General features: G+C 41.4%; 1 protein-coding gene across 1 annotated transcript in view; it reads left to right on the forward strand.

The window, feature by feature from the left end:
• The window catches only part of tjap1 (tight junction associated protein 1 (peripheral)), a 182,982-nt gene that overhangs the window by 105,250 nt on the left and 55,844 nt on the right, over positions 1-21,888 (forward strand). The window contains 1 exon segment of the mRNA XM_056291823.1: positions 196-412. Within this exon segment, the coding sequence (XP_056147798.1) occupies positions 272-412 (141 nt within the window). The 5' untranslated portion in view covers positions 196-271.

Genomic DNA, 21,888 nt, shown 5'->3' on the forward strand with positions numbered 1-21,888 from the left:
GCTTGCTGGCTGACCCGCCCACTGTATCGACACAGAGAGAGAAAGAGTGAGTGAGAGAGAGGCAGGTGGTTCAGCAAGCCTGGTATAGTAGACAGAGAGAGGGAGTTAGGTCAGATGTATTGGGCATGCAGAGGGGCAGGCTGGTGAGCGCTTGTTGGTTTCTGATGCCGCTCTGATTTTTTTTTTCCCCGGCAGGAGCAGCGAGCCAACTCTGCACCGAGGCAGGAAGGAAGGAAGGGAGGAAAACAAAGACAGACGCCGGAGGCCCAGGATGGCTAGTGCCGCCCCCTCCAGAAAACCCTACCGCAAGGCTCCACCCCAGCACCGCGAGACACGCCATGCTCCGCCAGTCTTCAGAGAGGAGGGCCCCGCAGCCCTGCCCCTCTCAGCACCACAGCCCGACAGCATCCAGGTAAACCAACACTCTCCAAATCCCTCCTCACTCCTCCCCCACACAGACTTCTCCTCCGCCCGGATTCAGGGCTCTGACAGCGACCTGGATGTCTCTAGCCTTTCCAGCTTGGAGCTCTCCGTTGTGCCCCCACTCAGAATCAGACATTGTGCCAAGGCGTTCAGCGGGCCAAGCAGGAACCCTCGAGCAATGAGTGACCCCAGTAGCAGCAGTGAGGCTCTGCTTAACCCAGCTCGGGACGGGGGGACATCTCGCGGTGCAAAGGGCTCCCACCACCAGCCCCCTCACCCCTCCTACCCATCTCCTCGCAGTCTGGAGCGCTCCCTGGCTTTCAGAGAGCCTGCTGAGGTTCTTCAGAGAGGAGACACTTGCCATCGGGCCTGTCTGAATCCCCCCAGGACCCAAGGTGTCCCTCCCAAGGGCATCTTGAAGCAGCCCAGCACCCTGGATGTGCAGTGTGGCTACAATGTCATCAGAAAGTCGAGATCTGTGGAGCTGCTGAATCAGAATGCCGGGCCGGACCGAGCCCGTAAGCAGAGCCTCTCTCTGGAGCGGGAGGAGGACCGACCACATTCCCAGCAACAGGTCCAGACCCCGACCCAAGCAGACTGGAACTGGAAGATGCAGGTTCTGGAGGATAAGGTGAGGTTTTCCAGCTTCCTGGATGATATCACGTGCAGGGTGCTAAGTCCCGCCCACCTGAACCTCCTGGGGAAGAGCAGTAGGGGGAACTGGCGGGGCCCGGTCCTCAGAAAACCAGCAGGGAGAAAGTTGGAGAGTCGTAGCCGGCCCTGGGATGGGTGGGTGTCGCCACGGAAACAACCCACTGTGACAAAGAGGGCTGGACAGCCGAAGACCTGGAACCGATCACAGCAGAAAGCTGAACAGTGCCAGGCGGAGCTCTACAGGGAGGGGACAGGACTTAAAGAGGAAGTGCACATCTCCTGCAGGCCAGAGAGGTGCCGAGTAGACGCCCTGCAGAGTGACTCTTCCACCAAACGTTGTCCTGCACCTCCTCATAGGGAGAGGGAGGAAAACTTGTCCTCCACAGTTTACCAGTCTCCCCTCTCTAGTCTCGCCGTTTTATCTCATATCAAGGTGAGCGGGAGAGAGCTTCCTCCCCTCCTCCCCTCCTGCTCTCCTCCTGTCCTCCTCCACTCCCTCTGTACCTGTCATTCCTCAGAAATACTTCCTGTGTCGTGTTTCTCATTACCGTGATGCTTACTTAAACCCCAGGTCCTTATTTCCTTGGTTTTGGGGTTTGGTTGGTTCTGACTCACATTGTTATTGGGTTTGGATCTCTAAATGTCAGAACTCAACATTTTGCTTCATGATATTACAGCACTGTTATAATGAGTAAAAAGAGGTTTCGTCACGACTGCCTGAAAACCAGCTTGTGAAATATTATCAATTATTTTTGTTTGTTTTTGATGAATTTATCACTGACTTCTCAAAGGTCCTCATCATCCCCAGCTAGAAACTGGACAGTTTACTGTTTTCATTTGCTGTTCTTCTGCTTGTAAGCTTGAATTTTTTGGCAGTTTGATTTTCTCACACTATTTATGTTGTTTAAACATGTTAAGCTATTCACTCTCTAGAAGGAAATATAGAAATATATTTTGTGGCGGCAGTCCCGTTAGCGTGTTGGAACTGCCGGATCTCCCACAGAGCACTGGGAGAGAGGCAGCCAACCAGCCTGTTATGACGGCCTTTTAGCCGGACCAATGACAGAAGCCATCTGATTGATCCTGTGGCTCCATCAGGCACGTGGCTATCGACCTGTGGAGCTGAAATGATCCATCCTGTAAAAATGTGTGTCAGCTGAACTTCAACACATTAACACACGCACGCGCACACACACACAGGGCAGTTTGGATTGTTCCCAGCTACTGATGGCTTTTAGCAGAGGTTTGCTTGTTCTCTCAGAGAGCTGAAGGGTTTCCACTTATTGAGGAATGTATTGATTAACCTGCTGATCTGAGATCTGTGAAGGGCAGGAGAGCCAGTCACCACGGCCTGTCTGAGTGTTTCTTGGTGTTTTTAACCAAGCATGAAATGGAAAGACCAGTTCCTCTTCCTTTCCTTCCTTCCTCCCCTCCTTCCTTCCTTCCTTCCTTCCTTCCTTCCATCCTTCCATCACAGACCGTCTGTTTCAGAGAGCATCCATCCAGCCATATTTTTTGTAGGTAGTCTGTTATGAAGTTTTCTAGGTTTCCTGCATTTCCTGAGTTCTTGTCATTTGATGAATTTAACTGATTACTGAGGGACACCAACAGATGTTCTCTGATTACAGTAGATATAACATATTGAAAATCAAATATATTTAATATAGCCAAAAGCGGCGAGTCCGGGATTCAAGTCAACACAGAACATTAGAAGCTCAAAGCTTCAGCAGCTTAATTGAAAATATCCATCAAGCTTGGTGATGTTTGGACAAACTGCCATTGATTCATGGCCAAATTTGCACCAGGTGCCTGGTGTTGGAACTGGTGGTGCTTCCTATTGAGCGATTTAAAAATAGTTTTACACACGTGGTTCAACATTGTTATGAAACATATCCCGAGTTTTGTAATGACTGGACAAACAATTTCTGATAGTCTGATTTGTGCTATGCCATTTGCATATGTAGGGCCCCCTAGTGGTGTGTTTGAATTACATTTTCATGGTATGTTTAAGGTACTTATGTGGACATATCCATCAGGTTTTGTGATTGGCCCAGTGGTTGTTGATTTTGGTCTATTTATGTGCTTAGCCACACCCTATTGGAGTTCATTGGTCAAGATCTTAAAATGTAAATAAGATATATCAACAAGCTTTATACAACTTTTGATAAGATTGGTCCAATTATGATCCACATAAAATATGGAAGCAATCAGACCTGTGGTTTAATAGTTCTCTAGGCAGATTTGTAGAGTGGGGATACATGGATGTCTGTACCAAGTTTCGTGTAAATCAGACTTACAGTGTTTTCAAAGTTCAAAATGTTGACGTTTAGTTATAGCGCCTCTATCAGACTGATTGGGTCATATTTCTTTGGCAACACTTGCACACAACTTCCAATCAATGGGCAAAATCTTATGTCTCTACCATTTACCATCTCACAGGAATTTGCGCAAACATTTCTGAAGAATCTTACATAAAGCGAGAGTGTATGTTTATATGTTCGCTTAAAACTCCAGAAATACTCGTAGAAAAAGAAAGGTATCTTAGAATCAGCATGGTCTGGCGGCCTGTCCAGGGTGTCTCCCCGCCTGCCGCCCAATGACTGTTGAAATAGGCTCCAGCATCCCCACGACCCTGAGAACAGGATAAGCGGTTCAGATAATGGGTGGATGGATGGACATTCCAAGGATTACACAGTTTGAAAAATATTTCAAAAACCAAGTAAAACTTTTGATTTATTTGCGAAATTGAGTTTATTTTGTGGCGATTTGCGGCCGGCACCAGCACCGGATTTGCGGCAATTGATACATACATTGGCAAAGAAGCTTGATGAATGGATAGAAAATTATGACATTTGATAATTTTCGTTAATAACATTCATTTATTCGACATTTGTTTATCACATGTATCATATTATAAATTATTCTATATTTCATCATCGCTTATATCGTAACGATTCAATAGTGTTTGTTGTTTTGGTGAGAACATTTTCCCCGGGCAACGCCGGGTACCTCTGCTAGTAATAATAATAAACATAGCCGCAAGCTGCGAGTCCGAGCCTCAAGGCAACACAGACCATTAGAAGTTGAAAGCTTCAACAGCTTAATTAAAAATATCCACCAAATTTGGTGATGTTTGGACAAAGTGTCATTGATTTATAGACAAATTTGCGCAAGGCCCATGCACGTGTTTGGAACAGATGGCGCCTCCTATTGAGCGATTTCAAAATAGTTTTACACACATGGTTCAGCATTGTTATGAAACATGTTCTGCAAATTTTGTAATGATGGGAAGAAACAATTTCTGATTTATAGTGTGATATGTGTTATGCCATGCCCATTTTTGCATTTGCAGCACCCCCTACCAGTGTATTTGAATGAAACTTTCATGGAATGTTTCAGGTGTTGATGTGGACATATCCTGCAGGTTTTGTGATGATTGGGCCAACGGTTGTTGAATTTGGTAAATTTATGTGCTGAGCCATGCCCTTTTGATGTTCTTTGATCAGTATTGGGAAAACTAAATAAAATATCAAAAAGGTTTATTCAACTTTTGATAAGGTTTGTCTATTAACGATCCACAGAAAATTTGCTAGTAATCAGACCTACGGTTTAGGAGGAGATGTCAAAAATGTGTTTTTCAGAAAATCCAAAAATTGCAGACAATCTAGTCAGGTGGACTTTAGTGGTTCTTGATGCACATTTGTAGTGTGGGGATAGATGGATGTCTGTACCAAGTTTCATGTAAATCAAACTTATGGTGGTGGAGTTTTGACTTTTCAAAGTTGACCTTTAATTATAGCGCTGCCATCTGGCCGATTGGGGTCATATTTCTTGGGCTGCACTTGCACACAACTTTCAATCATTAGGAAAAATCAGCATCAAAAAGACATGGATGATAGGGTTAATACTCCTGTCTGTGCCCCTGATCGAGGCATGATAAGACAAACTGGAGTTGGTCCCTGGGTGCTGCACGGCAGCTGCCCACTGCTCCTAGCTACACAGCTAGGATGGGTTAAATCCAGAGAGGAATGTCCCCATAGGGATTAATAAAGTATATCAAAATAAAAAAATAAAAAATCTCATGTCTCTACTGTTTACCATCTCACAGGAATATGTGCAAACATTTCTGAAGAAGAAAAACAATAATAACTAGACCTCTAGGAGGGTGTTAACAGGGTCCAAGGCCACCGCGCAAGTCGCACCTGGTGGCCTGGAGTTCTCGCAAGCTGGACCTGCAGGCCTACATGCCTGATGCAAGCTGCAAGCTGAGAGCAGCACAGATGGGGGCATAAAGAGTGGGTTTAAAGGTGTTGAGGAGTGAGGTTAAGTAGCTGCAGTATGACTGTCATATAGTATTTGTATTGGTACAAGTATAGGGTGCAAGTGCAGCAAAGTGTCACAGGAAGTGTTGAGTACAAGTTTCAGTGACAAGGCCAATAGGTTTTGTGAATTGTCTGCTGTTTGAAGGTGAATCTTTCATTTTATTTTTTTTAATTGTTCTAATCCAGTAAAAATGTATAAATGGCAAATAAAGTGTTGAAAATGCGTAGACATCTAAAATCAAACATTTAATGTGGTTATATCTACATTAAATAAATAAAGTTAACTCTTAATAATGTTAATGTTAAATAATGTTAACTTGACTATGCAAGTTAACATTATTTAACTGAACAAAAGAGATTTGACCTAAAAAGTAATTGTTAATTTATAGAACTAGTAAATGTTTAGTGGCCGTGCTGTATTCATGTGGTTAAATTCTGTAATAATAGGTAAATCAGTGGGTCAGTGGAATCCAAAAAAAAAAGAAAGTTTGGTAAATAAGTAAGTAGTTGATGTAATTTCAATTACTTCTACCCTAGGCTTGCACAATACTTTAATTATAAGGCTTAACTTTAGACAAAGCAGTGGTGTCATTTAAAAAAAATTCTCAGCTAACCAAGCATATGGCCTGAAGTCGAGTGACATCTTTAGAAAACCTCATTATTCAACATTTTAAAGCCACTGCTATCTGTTAAAATATGATATTGACTTTTATGTAAAGAAAATGGAAAAATATATTGAGGCTATATTAAAGATCAGAATTTTCTCTGAATGTCTGTTTACATAACATTCACAGTCTAGATGCAGACATAACAGACCTAAAACATGATCACAGGGTATTGGATGCTGACATCAGTTGTATTACAGAAACAAAGTTACAACCCAATGCACCACATATTAATATTGCAATGCCAGGATGGACATTTCATTAAAAAGTCAGGTCTCAATCATACAGCAACATAGCAATTTTTTGATTTACAGAAACATAAACAAAGTGGTGTTTCTTCTATCACAAAAACCACATTATTTGTAACATTCTAGATGTGCCGCGTAATGACTTGGAAGCCATAATGTTTAATGCTCAGCCTATGAACCACAATTTCCTAGTGCTGTGTAGACCGCCATCGTATAAAATTAGCCTATTCAAAAACCTGATTACTGTAGTTTGTCATTTTAATCAACTTTAAGGAGGCAAAATAATAACGGGTGATTTTAATGACAATGCAATTGTTTCGAAATCGATAGAAAACTTCATGCAACAACATGGTTACAGTCAAATTATAACTACACCAACAACAGAAAATAGGACAGTAATTGATTACATTTACATAAGACATTGATCCTAAAATTGTTGATGTGGAAATAATGTCCACATACTACAGCTACCGTGAATGTATTTCTAGGCTTTCTTGCTTGATAACCGGGGCCTACAACTTTATTCACAAAAAAGTTTTACACATTTTGTGAAAAAGCACTAACTAGTGGCTTATTGGTGCCACATTTTGCACAGACAGGCATAGGCATGGCCTGTTTGAACATGGCTTCTATTGCAGATGCGGCAGGTAGGAGCTGTGGTCATAAGGTCATCGGTGCCTTTGTTGCAGACTGCCAGCCCGTCATCCCTATATAGCCCAACGTTGATGTCTAGGACCTGTAGTTGAGACAAGTACAAGCCCACTTGCTCACAAGTGTCTGCCCCATCGAAGCTGCCCATGGTCACATTGAATTTACTGGTACCTTGGTTTTGCTGTGGGTTTCCCTTGTGATATAAAATTGACTTTTTGGCGTGGGCTATTATGTTTGTCTTGGTCTGTTAATGTGGTATATGCTGAGGCAAAGTCAATGGTTTTGTCTACTAGCTCTTTAGTTATTGAGGGGTAAAACTTGCAGATATCATAGCATATAAACGTATGTCTGCTCTTGTCATCTATACCCCTAAACCATTCCAATACTTGGTCAGTGTTCTTCCACGGATTCAGAATCTTCCTATTTATGTTTTCAATGATTTTTTTCATTGCTTAGCTTACCTATTTCGGGTTTGGTGGGGTTGATAAGCCCACATGTTGCTTTGTTTTTAAAATTTGGTTTGTGGTCTTTCAGGGTAATAAAGGCGTGCTTCCGGGCAGTGACATCAATGCGGTCGTCCAATTTCAGGTCCAATGCAATTTTTTTGTCCTTTATAGTGATATCTCTTTCGGCGGACTTCGCAGCCTTCTTGTATGATTTGGTGACATTGCTATGTAGAAGGTTGTCGTATCGATCGGGCCCTAGCTTATAAAAATTAGAAGTTTTGTCGGCTGCAATGAAGAGCTTATCTTCTTTTATCAATCTTGTATCTTTATGGAGTTTCTTCTGGAAAGCTTTGTTTGGGCATTTAAATTTAATGTTCTGAATGATTCTGAGCATACCCTCCTCAAAGGGTGTCAGCTCCAGGATAGGCAGCGGTGATTTAGATGATTTGAATCCGTATGTTAGCTTTTCTTCAGCTGAGTTAGCCGGATTAAGAAAGAAGAATGCTCTCCATCTTACCGTTCTTGTGAATTTCTCTGTCTTCGCAATCAGGCATTTCAGGAAGTTCTTCTGCATGGGCACTGGTATGTTCTTTGAGGAATATCCAAAATTCACTGGGTCCGTGGTGGTTTCAAAAGTGCTCAACAGGATGAGGGGCAGAAATAGCGCCCCCCCCCCAATGTTGTTGATAAAAGTGCTCAACAAATTAGGAGCGGAATATTAAGATAGATGTAGGAGAAAAAAAACTTAAATATACATTTCAGTACAAGCTTGTTTCATGCGTCATGCCCTCATCAGCTGCCAATGTGATTAAACAACAAAGAAAAAACAGTCAATAAATACTACGTTGCCTCACGTCACGCCCCTAGTTATGGTGGACAGCAACCAATGAGAGGATAGAAGACATTTGAAAAATTACAACCAATGGAGTAGGTAGAATGATACACAGCAACCAATGAGGGGATAGAAAATACTAAACCAATGGGGAAGGGGTTGGGGCTTGTTTTGAAAAAGTAAGGATTTAAAGGGCTGGGGCACTGTTGAAAAAGAGTGCATTTAAAATATAACAAGATAACATCAAATGGGGTACTTTACATATTTACATAATGGAGTGTCGCTGCGGCACAGTTGGAAGGGCAGACAGTTAAAATATAAAAATATAACATCTAATAAATTCACATGTGTATCATCTAATGGAGGGGGCGGAATAATAAAGATGTTGATTTACTTGTGATTGCAAAGCAGGTATTTTTTTCTGTGTCTACAGCTGGTGGCCAATTCATTTCTACTGTTCAAGGTGGACGTATCAGGCTTGCGCAATAAGTATTTCTCTGCCAAGCATAGGTTACATCTTTTGTTGTTAATTGAATATGCATTGTTCTTCATGAGGATTTTCCATGAAATACAGTAACTAATATTCTTGTCTACCAATGACCAAATGTGGCGGCTTAAGCCTGTTGCATTTCCTGAACGCTCATTCCTGAAGCTACTCGTATGGGTGTTAAACCTAATTTTAAAAGGGCCCTCTGTTAGTCCAATGTAAGTGTCCACTTTGCAGTTGTCTTCTCTTGTCACTGATGCCTGGTAGATGACTCCTTCTGTCTGGCATTTTCCTTCAAAAGGACACTATGCCTTAGCATGGCAGTTGCAGTTGTTGGTGTTTGTCTGGCACAGACCCCCCCCCGTCTGTGCCTTGTGCTTGTGTTGTGGGATGAGATAACCTGCAGAACATCTTGCATGCAGCTGTAGCTAATTATGACTGTGTTCCTGTTGAATATTTTTCTTAATTGATGGTCTGGGGTTAAGCACTCATCCAAAAGTTTGAAAAATAGTTTTCCAATATTAGAGGCCACGGTGTCGCTGTAAGGAGGATTATACCAGGTGATGTTTTGCCTTCTGCTGTGAGTTTGTTTGTTTTTTGGGCTTTTTTTTTTTTTGCTGGCTGTCGCTAATTGATGGCCCGAAATTATATCCACTTTTTTTAAGGCTTCTTGGTATTGGGGGCGGGGGGCTGCTTCATTAAAGATAGCTTCACTAGACGATAAACGTGAGTCTCTTATTTATGCTCACTGGGATATTTTTCAAGATATAGGGCGGATGATTCCTTTCTTTGTGGATGTATTGCAGTGTATTATTGGGTTTCATGTATGGCCTGTATGTACCATTTCTAAGTTCTAATGAGATGAACATCAGTTAAGAATAATATTCAACAGAAACACAGTCAAAATTAGCTACAGCTGCTTGCCAAATGTTCAGCGAGTTATTTCAATAACAAGCATCATGACCAAGGCACTGACCCCCTCAACACAGACAAACACCAACAACTGCAACTGCCATGCTAAGGCATCGTGCCTTCTTGAAGGAAAATGCCAGACAGAGGGAAATATTTACCAGGCATCAGTGACAAGAGAAGACAACTGCAAAGTGGACACTTACATTGGACTAACAGAGGGCCCTTTTAAAATTAGGTTTAACGCCCATATGAGCAGCTTCAGGAATGAGCAGGGCTCGAAATTAACGATGTCCCGGGGACCATAAAAAATCCTACTGGGACACAAATATATTTTGTCTGGGACAATTCTGGGACAGTGAAAAAAAATGTCAAAGTAAACTTCGAAATAGGTGTTATTTGCAAAGTCATTAATTATGAGTATCTAGACGTTACTTTGTCATTTGAATAATTTAATAAAAACGTGTGAACGGCGAAACTACAGAAGGCTTACATTCTTGCGGCACCTCACGATAGGGCAGTCAATCGCCTGTTCGTGCAAATCATAGAACGCATTCTACATCACCCACTCTGCCAGTGGCTGCTGCTTGACTCGCGCCAATGCAACATTCATAGAGCCAGAGTGATAGACCATCATCAACGACAGTTAAAAGAAGAAGAAGAAAGAAATGCTGAGGTGGTTGAATAAACAGCCCCCTGATGCAAGCCCCAATACTGCCGACTCCCGAAACGAATGCCGACTCCCGAAACTCCCAAAACTAATATTCATATGTTTAATAAAAGAATAAGTATTTTAAACTTATATGGTGCACCAGAGTCCATGGTGTGATGATTAAGTGACAAAAAAGGATCAAATTATATGTATTCTGCATAATTGGGGGGGCGACGACAAGAATTAAAATTTGGGATACTGTTGGTTATATCCGGGACAATACAAAGTAGAATTCGGGACAGTTGTGGGACACTGAGGAAAAAAGTTAATTTCGAGCCCTGAATGAGCATGCAAGAAATGCAACGGGCTTAAGCTGCCACATTTGGTCAATGGTAGACAAGAATATTAGCTACTCTATTTCATGGAAAATCCTCACAAAGAACAATGCATATTCAATTAACAGCAAAAGATGTAACCTGTGCCTGGCAGAGAAATATTTTATTATTTGCAAGCCTGATATGTCCACCTTGAATAGTAGAAATGAATTGGCCACCAGCTGTAGACACAGAAAAAATATCTGCTTTGCAATTACAAGTAAACTAATGTCTTTATTATTCCCCCCTCCATTAGATGATACATGTGATATTTATTAGATGTTATATTTTTATATTTTAACTGCCCTTCTGGGCCCCAGCACCACTCCACTATATGATATACGTAAAGTACCCCATTTGATGTTATTTTGTTATATTTTAAATGTATGTTTTTTCAACAGTGCCCCGGCCCTTTAAATCCTTGCTTTTTCAAAACAAGCCCCAACCCCTTACCCCATTGGTTATAATGTTTTCTATCCCCCCATTGGTTGCAGTGCATCGTAACTACCTACCCAATTGGTTGTAATAGTTCAAATGTTTTCTCCTCTGATTGGTTGCTGTCCACCAAAATAAGGGGTGTGATGCGGGGAAACATACACTGTGTGTTTTCTTTGTTGAATCACTTTAGCAGCTGACGAGTGCGCGATGCACGAAACAAGCTTGTTCTGCTATGTATTGAAAAAAATTTTCCTACATCTATATTGATATTCCGCTCCTCATTAGTTGAGCACTCTCATCAACACCATTGACAGTTTCCGGGGAAAAAAAATATGTGTATATATATATATATATATATATATATATATATATATATATATATTAAAAAGCAGTTATGGGGACGTACATACACGAGCAGACGAGTTCAGGTGTTTCCAGATTCCAGTCGTCAAAGTCAAAGATGTCTGATTTTATCACGACAGCGCCGACTGGTTGAAAACACCATCAAGAGGCAAGTGGTTTGAATCTTAAACCTCCAGACATGATAAGATAATATGTACCGACTGTCCCTGATGACCTGAACTACTGTATTGGCCTGAATGTAAGACAACCCTGATTATAAGACAACCCCCCTTTTGTAGCACCTGCTTTCGATTCAGGCTTGTTAAAAATGAATAATTCTTAGAATAACACAAGGCAGATTACATTTGAACGAAAATACATTAAATCAATAGAAATAACTTGGCTTACTTTTGAAACACTTTGTTCAAAATGGTCAGTGTGTCTTCCTGGCACTGTACATTTTTAACAATGAGATGTTTAAAAAAAGGATCTTTTGTTTTACAGGTGCCATCTGCTTTTGTGGATGTATAATTGATTTTTTTTTTTATTTCGAACATGTTAAAATAACAAAATAAAATATATAGATAGGAATACAAAAACAAATGGAAATAACAGTGAACATATTTTGCAACCTGTAACAACACAAGTAATAACTAGTCCATGTTCAAAAAGGCCGTAGGATGAAGTGAATAACTTTTCTGGTCCTACCCCTTTCTTATACATTATCAATCAAATCAAACCAAAACAAAACATTCAAAACAAAACAAAAGTGAAAAAGAGAAAAGAAATACCAATGCGTAGAAATCAAAATAAACAAAACAGCACAAGCCAGACAAGGCACCTTACACGTCATGTATCATGTCATTTTATTCCAGTCCACCTCTTTGTTCATCCATCCTATATCTGTTCGATATGTGTTTTTTTTATGATTAATGGGGTTTTTTTTCACAATAAACAAAACATATATATATATATATACACACAAGTATTTCAATTACAAATAACATGGATATTAAATCAGAATGCAATAGAAACGAAACAAACACAACCAGACCAAAAATAAATAAAAGATAGGAGAGACATCCTGAAATAAGGAAGAAAAAAAAAGAGGAAAAAAAACCCCGGAAAAAAAAAACACAAAACAAAAGAAGAAAAAACATGACTGTGATGCGTGGAGTGCTTAAAAGTTTACAGCATTGCTTATCAACAGGTATTCTAACCAAATGTAGCACAGTTAGTTGCATTTTATGTGATTATGTTACTGTTATTTTTATGAGCAGGAAACGCCATTAAACGCTCAATATATAAGAATGATACTGCCCCCATTTCAAGTGATATTCCTCCACTTTATCAAGCAGCCTATATGATAACTGTTCTAGGGCAGCCAGCTGACCAAGAGAAGTGTGCCACAAAGATGGCGCTGATGCGAAGGAGTCTTTCCATTCTTTGATCACGAGTTTCCATCATAACATAAGGGCAGTCTCGATCCAGTCAGCAAGCAGTGGAGTCAAATCACTTAATGCAGAGGGGTCACCCAAAATAAACAGACTGGAAGAGAAAGGGATGTCTAGGCCGGTAATTTTTTTTAAATCGATATGTATAGCAGACCAGAACTCCTGTATTTTTGGGAAACTCCAAAGCATGTGTACTAAAGTACCATCTTTGTCAAGACACCTCCAGCACTCTGAGCTGTCCACCAAACCCACTCTACGCAGCCTAGATTGCATCCAGTAGACCCTGTTTATAATTTTGAATTGGATCAGCCTTGTTCGCAGTTCCCTTGACATTTTTTTCCAATTCCTAAGTATTTTTCCCCATTGTGCCTCTGAAAATGAAACCTTTAAATCAGTTTCCCATGTCAATTTTAGGGTCAATATATTGGAATCTGAGGCTGTAAGGATCATAGAGTAGTAGACAGAAGCCTCATGACCACATCCAAAGATCTTAAGGACCCTCTCTAGAGTGTCACCACTAGATGGGGCTATTGATGGTGAGCCAAAAATTTGTACCAGCAGGTGTCTTAACTGCAAATACTTCCAAAATTGAGTGTGTGATAAGTCGAATTCCTGCCTAAGTGCCTCAAAGGATTTTAATGTGTCTTCCTGATACAGGTCGCCCAGGACTGTGATACCTTTCTGAAACCATGACTTCCAGAGGAAGGGTGATTTATCTGTGCAGAGCTTGGGATTTAGCCAGATCCCAGCGGACCAATGAAGAAAGGGATCAAATTTAAGGATCTGAGCTATTTTCTTCCAAGCCCACTGAATATGGGTCAAAATAGGATGTGACCGATACTGTGGGGCCAGTTTGGCTGTGATATAGTTTATGGGTGTAAGAGGAGTGCAGATGGTGCTCTCAAGATGGAGCCACGGGGGAGCTCTCTCCAGGGGCAAGGACCACTGTGCCATATGCCTGAGTGAAAGCGTAATGGTAAAATAACAGGTTAGGCACAGCAAGGCCTCCTCTGTCCACTGGTCTCTGCAGTTTTCACAGGCTCATTCTTGGGCGTTTATTGTTCCATAAGAATTTATTACAAAGTTGATCAAATTGTTTAAAGTAGTGTAGTTGGATTCGGATCGGGAGAGCCTGCAGTAGGTAATTGAATTTTGGAGTACAATTCATTTTAAGGATGTCTGCCTTGCCCCACATAGAGAGATACAATGGAGACCAATGCTCTATATCAGCCCGCAGTTTGTCCAATAGGGGGTCAAGGTTTATTTTAATCAAGTCAGACAGTAGGGGGGGGGGGTTATTCCAAGGTAATTGATGCCTTTCTTAGGCCAAGCAAAAGTGCCTGATTGGAAGAGGTTTTTGGGGCAATATGGCATAAGAGGGAGAGCCTCCGTTTTTGTCTAGTTCACTTTATAACCTGAAATGGATGAGAACTTGTCAATAATTTTAAATAGGAAGGAAAGAGAGCGTTCAGGATTGGACATAAACAAAAGAATGTCATCTGTGTACAACATCAGTTTATGACATTTTTCACCAATTTGAATGCCTGGAAATGTAGGTTCTTTACGGATAGCCACTGCTAATGGTTCTACTGCAATGGCGAAGAGCAGAGGACAGAAAGGGTCCCCCTGCCTGGTGCCTCTTCCGAGTTCAAATGAGGGAGAGATTATGCCATTGGTGAGCACAGATGCCTTGGGATGGGTGTGTATGAGACCAATCCAATCTATGAACTTCTTGCTGAAACCAAAACATTCCAGGGTGGAGAGCAGATATTGCCACTCCACCCTGTTCAATGCCTTTTCGGCATCCAGCGAGATGGCAGCCATAGGAGAGGTGTTACCCTGAGCAGCCCACATAATATCTACAATTCTGCTAATGTTGTCTGTTGAGGAGCAGGAGCGTATGAAACCGACCTGGTCAGGATGGATCAAAGAGGTTATAACCCTGTCCAGCCGATTAGCTAAAATTTTAGATAGTATGTTACTGTCACAGGAGGACAAACTAATGGGGTCTGAAATTTTTACAATCTAAAGTGTCCTTCCCTTCTTTCGGAATAAGGGTAATAATGGCCTCTGATAGAGAGGGAGGAAGTTTTCCCTTCTCTAGAGCTTCGTTATAGGTGTCTAGGAGTAATGGTGCTAGTTCCTCAGCATAAGCCTTATAGAACTCAGCCGTGTAGCTGTCTAAACCTGGTGCTTTACTTGAGGGTAGGTGCTTGATAACGTCAGTTATCTCTTCAACAGTAATGGGTGAATCAAGATGTTCAAGCTGGTCCTCTGACAACAATGGAAGATTGAGGGTTGACAGAAATGAAGTAATGTCATTTTTGTCCACCTCTGACTCAGAGGTGTAAAGTTTACATAAAAATCTCTAAAAGCCACATTTATCTCATTGGAATCAGACAAAAGATGCCCATCTTCCCTCCTAATGGCTGGAATAGTGCTCATTGCTTCTTTCTGTTTAATGTATCTGGCGAGTAGTCTACCAGCCTTATCACCCTCCTCAAAATATTTCTGCCTGGCCCGAAAGAGAGAGAATTCTGCCCTCTGAGTCATAATTGAATTAAACCCATACCTCAGTCTAGTCAATCTGGTAAGATTTTCTGGGGACGTGTTTTTTTTTAAAGTTTGACTGCAGTTCTGATCTGTTTTTCAAGCTCCTTAAGTTCTGCATAATTTAGCTTCTTCTTATCTGAAGAGTTGAATTATGTGATCTCTCAAAAAGGCTTTCAGAGCCTCCCAGGCTACTCCTGCCGATGGAGCTGTTGGTAAATTGGTTTCTATGTAAAGATTAATTTGTGATCTAAGTGATTCCTTAAAGGTCTCATCTAATTAAAGGCTTGAGTTTAATCTCCATCTAGTTGATTTAACTGGCATATTAAAGAACAGAACATGAAGAAATATTGGACTATGGTCTGAAAGAATTATATTACAAATGTTCCTTGATACTGTAGCGGGTATTAGCGACTGAGATACCAAAAAGAAATCTATCTTAGAGAATGAGCTATGGGGCGAAGAGAAAAATATTTAATCCCTTGATGATGGGTTTTGTAGCCGCCAAACATCTATCAACCCAGATGCCTTGGACATATCTTTGAGCACCGCATGCGCTCTGAAGGTGCGGGCTGATGGAGAGCTACGATCTAGTACCGGGTCCATTACTTTATTAAAATCCCCACCCATGATAATTGGATAGTCTCCCATATCGTTTAGTTTCTTCTCAAGTAGTCCAAAAAATGCAGGATCGTCTATATTTGGAGTATACACATTTGCTAGTATGATATTATTACCCTGGATCTCACAAAGCATCAACAGAATTCTCCCCACCTCATCTGCACTCTTTATTATGCATTTGAATTGTACTTGCTTATTAATTAATGTTGCTACCCCTCTGCTCTTGCTACTGCCACAAGCAGCACCCACAAAGCCCACCCAGTCAGTACAAAGCTTCTTGGATTCTTGTGCTAGTAAATGGGTCTCCTGCATAAACACTATGTCACATTTCTTTGATTTAATCAAAGTTGATACGTTCTTCTTCTTAATTCTGTTACGGAGGCCTGACGTTCCAGCTCATAAACTTCAAACCATTTTTACTACTGATTGAGATAATGTAAAGTAAGTGTTATACAAGTTTTGCTGTAACTTCTATGATGACCTATTTATGCATGACATCACAAAAAAGTAAGAGACAAAAAACAAATAAACTCTAAACATACATATAATAAAAGCTGCGAAAATGCGTCTGCAAAGCCAGACGCCTGAACTACAGTCAGTTTGGTCCGTGACTCTAACTTGAAGCTGCAGTAAAGTGCCCTGCCCACCCCGCCTCTGCGCTCGTGTCCGACATCTGGGAGCGCAGATAATACATCCGCCTCTCTGTCTGACACGAGCGTGACCATACCATTAGTAACAAAGAGCATGACATTTTGAACTTTGGCAATTATTTACATATTAGACCAAACAAGTCTATACTAAAAAAAATAATAAATGAATAAAATAAACTGTTAACCCAAGACGCCCTTAGTAGGAACCAACATACTTTGTATACTTACATACTTTGTATAGATAAAGATAGATTTGTATAGATAAAACTTAGTTCACCTCCAAAATCTAACATTACATAATGGGAATCAGTAGCCTTATTACGTCGTTCAATAAAGGTTTTACTGACCTCACCGTGGTTTCTCTTTACTGAAAAGCAAAATCAACGTCGTGCGCTGAGTTTGCGGGGGGGGGGGGGGGCTGAAATGGGTAATCGCATTGTTTCAAAAATGAGTGGAATAATTACGTTTGGCATGACCAGATATTTTATCAATATTTTAAATAACACAAAACAACTAAATGGTACTAGGTAATACATCTGAGTTCATATACTGCTTTAGTAAAAAAAAAAAATGTTCAGGGCTCTGGGTCATGTGACGAGTGACACGTACGCTAATGTAAAACGAACCAGCGATTCTCAACTAGCATACATGGGTAATAACGTTGTAGTTATCTAGTCGGCACGAAAATATGGACATAAGGAGATTTTTAAAACGTCGCGCTCCAGACGACACAAATGGTCAGCCATCGGGATCTAACAAGGATACAACACAAACATCAATAACCGATGATGACGATAGGCAAAACGATACTGTTGTGAACTTGGAGGATACTTCAAACAGCTCTGGATTAGCAGCAACTGCTAGCAGTCCTGACGGTCACCCCACAGATGCACTAGCCGAACTAGACAGGCAGACTCCTGGAGCGATGTGTGGAAGTCAGTCAAACAGTTCTGCCTGGACACCACATTGCCATGCCCGAAGAACACACTGACCGCCAGATTCACGTTCCCGCAAGCCCGCCCGCACCCAAAAAAAAACGTCTTTCAAATCCGCCCACCTCCCTTGATAGTTTCTTGATTACCAGTACTCTAGGGCAAAGGGGAAACAACCCACGAAGAAACAGCAAATAGTCATGGTTATCAGCAGAGACTTTGTTTTCCCGTACTGGACACGCTCATCCATGAACTGGAAAGGAGGTTCTCTGGAGAGTCCATGGAGCTTGCACGCGCATGTGCCACAGTTTTGGCATGCAACGAAAATGGAATTGATCCACTATTACAAAAATACACCCCGGCACTAAAAGTTAACCCCCTTCTTGTTGCAGCCGAGATGAAGCTTGTCAAAGCCTCTGCTGACCCACCGATTTCAATTGAGCATCTTAAAAAAGCTTCTCTATAAAGTTTTACAGTTAGCTCTCACTCTGCCGATTGGGTCATCTACCTCTGAGAGAAGCTTCTCTGCGACGAGGAGGACACGGAACTGGCTGCGGGTGACAATGGGAGCAGCCAGGTTTTCTTCTCTTGTGATCCTTCACATCGAAAGCGACATTACAGCCAAGCTCTCACCTGAGACCACTGTCGACGCATATGCAGGACGCAAAAAGCGAAAATTACTGTTACACTAGTCTGGACATCTTGCCGTGCTTACGTTGCAAAAAAGGCCTAAATGCCATTTGCTGTTTTTATTGCACTTTGTTCTTTGTTTAAAAAAAGTGGATAGGCCTTGTTCACCTGTTTGGAGCTGGCTTGTGAATGTGACGCGCGTAGGCCTTGCTGGATACACCATGACCCTTTTTGTGGATCTACTGATCGCTGGATTACTTTTTTTCATGTCATTGGATTACGGCAAAATACGGATCTTTTATCTTAACGTTTCATGGTAATTGCGCTTCGTTTCTGCGTTTGGAGAGGCATCTCAACAGACTGTAAGTCGAACACTTCCTTAATTCCTGGAGATGCCCCTTTGATTTATGACTTTATTTACGTTGGGGCTGTTGCATTTAGTTTGATTTTTAAGTGTCTGGGCATTCCGCCACCTGTGTCTATTGCGTTCCAAGACAGCCGTGCCGTGATTGGATTTCATAAAGGCGAATTGTTAAATTGTTATGATGTAATTTCAAATCTGCTTAAAAAATAAACATATATGTTTATTTAACATGTTTGTTTTGTCCATATCTGCTCGTGCTGTGTTCCCAGGGTGTTAGGCCAGGTCTCAGCTGTTACAATGAGTTTTTGTTTTTTTTGCCCCCCCCCCCCCGGCTCGAATGTCAAACTCCGCCTATGATCAACGTCCATGAAAAACAGGTAATTTAAAAAGCATCCACATTTCTGGAGTGGTGAGGCGCAAAACGCTGTTCACCCAAAGCAAAGGAACCCCAGGTTATCCAAGGGAGCAAATATAGGCCAGGGCCTTTTTATGGTCATCAAATCGGTGAGGACCCTGCGCTGATCCCACGGTTAGTATTGCTGGATAGTCGAGAGAGAATCTCATGTGTTTTTCATGGAGCATCTTCTTGCACTCGTTGAACTCTATGCGCTTCTCATCAACCAACTTGGAGTAGTCGGCAAAGACCATGATGCGGTGCTCCTTCCAGATAACATTACCCAATTTGCATGCAGCCTCTGCGATGCGGTTCCGATCCTGGAATCTCAGGAACCTGGCAATGATGGGTCTCGCTGGCAAGGGTTGATTAGGAAATGGACTTTTGCGTAATGCCCCAATCCTGTGTGCTCTGTCAATTTCCAGTCCACTTGGGAAGTCGATGCTCAAAATCTCAGGCTAAATTTTGCCTAGGAATGACAGGGCATCGCCTCCCTCGCTGCCCTCTGGAAATCCGATGAAACGTAAATTATTCCTTCGCTCCCGGTTCTCAATGTCGTCCAGCTTTTGTCAGAGGGCCTCCACTTCTGTGGCTGTGGCTGGGGGGTTAGCTTGCTGCCTTTCGTTAGCATCCTCCAGGAAGCATAGTCAGCTCTCGACTTGAGAAATGCGGTTGGTAATTTCAGCCATTTTGCTATCTGTAGCTCTTGTTGTCACCCATATAGCCTCTAGCTTCTTGTCGTGGGCATCAGACTTTTCCAAGATTAATGCAGTGAGTTTAGCAAACTCTTTGGCCACTTCACCGGAGATGGCGCTAGCAACGGGTGCATCGGTGTTTGGTGTGTTGCGAGGCGGTGATGCCCTCTGGTTAGCTTGGACAGCGTTAGCCACTTCGTTAGCCTTCACCCCGCCGGGGCCAGTTCTTGAGGGATTCGTGGAATTTCTCGTAGCGTTTGGCGTCGTTGCACTATATTGCCAACTTTTTGCCCAATAAGTCAAAGAAAATTGGCTCTTTGTCAGTTTTCAAAGGTAATTGACCTTTCGCAAAGTCCCGCCCCCCTTAGTTACTGTTGCTATGCCCGTCAAGCATTTCAGAACTATCCAGGAAGTAGCCGGAAAACACGAAAACATGAAGGAAGAAATCAGCACATTGTGTGGGTAAAAGTAACAGTAATAATACGTTAGCTGTATAAGCTATCAATAATAGCTAGTAGCAAGCTTAGCTTGGAGCAGACAGGTATTTTTGTTGATTTTGGATGGATTAAGCTGGCCATGGGGTCTGCTATACTGCGAAATCTATTGCCGACATTGCGCTTCTTGCGTTCTGCGTTTCGGGAAGGGAAAGAAAATTACACCCCCTCCAGACTTTTCAGATATCTAGTATCCGATTTGCAGATCCCATAGGCACACCGTTTCAGCATTTCGTTGTGTGTTTGAGAGCTTGACGGACCGTTGCTAAGGTAGGATTGGACAAGCACTGTTCTGGGGCGTTACTTTGCGAAAGGTCAATTATTTGCAGGGCAGGACACAGCTCTTCCTCGCGCAGCCATTCTCGACAACCACGTCACGTGACTTCTGTTCGATATGTTATTTTTAAAGAGTGGTTTAAACTTACTTATTGATGTACACAGCTTAAATTCTTTTCTGCAGTTGTTCCATAGATTAACTCCTTTGGTGGATATACAATGAAGTTTTGCATTTGTCCTCACTAGTTGTTTTTTGAATGTACATATTCCTCTGAGATCGTGTTTACTTTCCCTCATTTGGAACAACTTTTGGACACTTTGGTAACTGCTGATTTTTTACTCTGTATATGATTTGAATTGTTTTGAAGTCAACCAAATCCTTAAATTTTAGTGCTTTCAGTTTGATAAAGAGTGGGTTTGTAGGCTGTCTGCAAGTGTTTTTTTTTTATAGTTCTTATGGCTCTTTTTTGAAGGATGGAGATTAGATCTGTGTTTGTTTTGTACGTGTTCCCCCACACTTCCACACAGTAGGTGATGTATGGTAGTATGAAGGAACAGTACAAGGTATATAGTGCTGGTTGATGCAGGAGATCTTTGACTTTATATAGTATTGCAATACTTTGATATTTTTGCTTTAATATACTTTATATGTGGCTTCCAACATAATGTATTATCTATTATTACTCCAAGAAATTTGATTTCTGACACTCTTTCGATTTCTACATCATTTATCATGAGCTTCTTGTTTGAATTTGTTGACCGATTCCCAAATATTATAAATTTTATTTTGCTTAAATTTAGTGTTAGTTTAATTGAATCAAACCAACTCTTTGGTTTCTTAAAATCATTTCCTACTGTATCCAAATGTTGTCCCATCTGCAAAGTAAGTTTGTGTCATCTGCAAATAAATTTATTTTTAGTGTTTTTACAAAATAAACAACAATAGCCCAACACTGAGCCTTGAGGAACCCCACACTTAACCTTCATTAATTGTGATTTAAAATTATTAAATTTCCATGTACTGGTACCTATTATTTGGGTAACTGGATAGCCATGAAAGAGCTACTCCTCTTATTCCATATTTTTGTTGTTTTATTAATAATAAGTCATGTTCAACCGTATCAAATGCTTTTTTTTAGATCTAAACACCTCATATTCGCGCCAATATGGTATTTTACACAGAGCAGTGCAGATTCTCTACCATTATGACAATTAGTCACCATGATTAAATCAACCTTTAAATCATCTATTGTGTTCCCTGCTTAACTGTGATAAATAAAGATGTTTGATTGTGAAACACTACTACAACAAAGATAAACTGTCTGAACATCTTCCCTCCTGTGCATAAGGGACATGTAGCTAACGCCAGTGTGTAGTGATCAGCA

Source organism: Lampris incognitus, chromosome 13, assembly GCF_029633865.1.
Source record: "Lampris incognitus isolate fLamInc1 chromosome 13, fLamInc1.hap2, whole genome shotgun sequence".
In the NCBI taxonomy this organism is placed as follows: domain Eukaryota; kingdom Metazoa; phylum Chordata; class Actinopteri; order Lampriformes; family Lampridae; genus Lampris; species Lampris incognitus.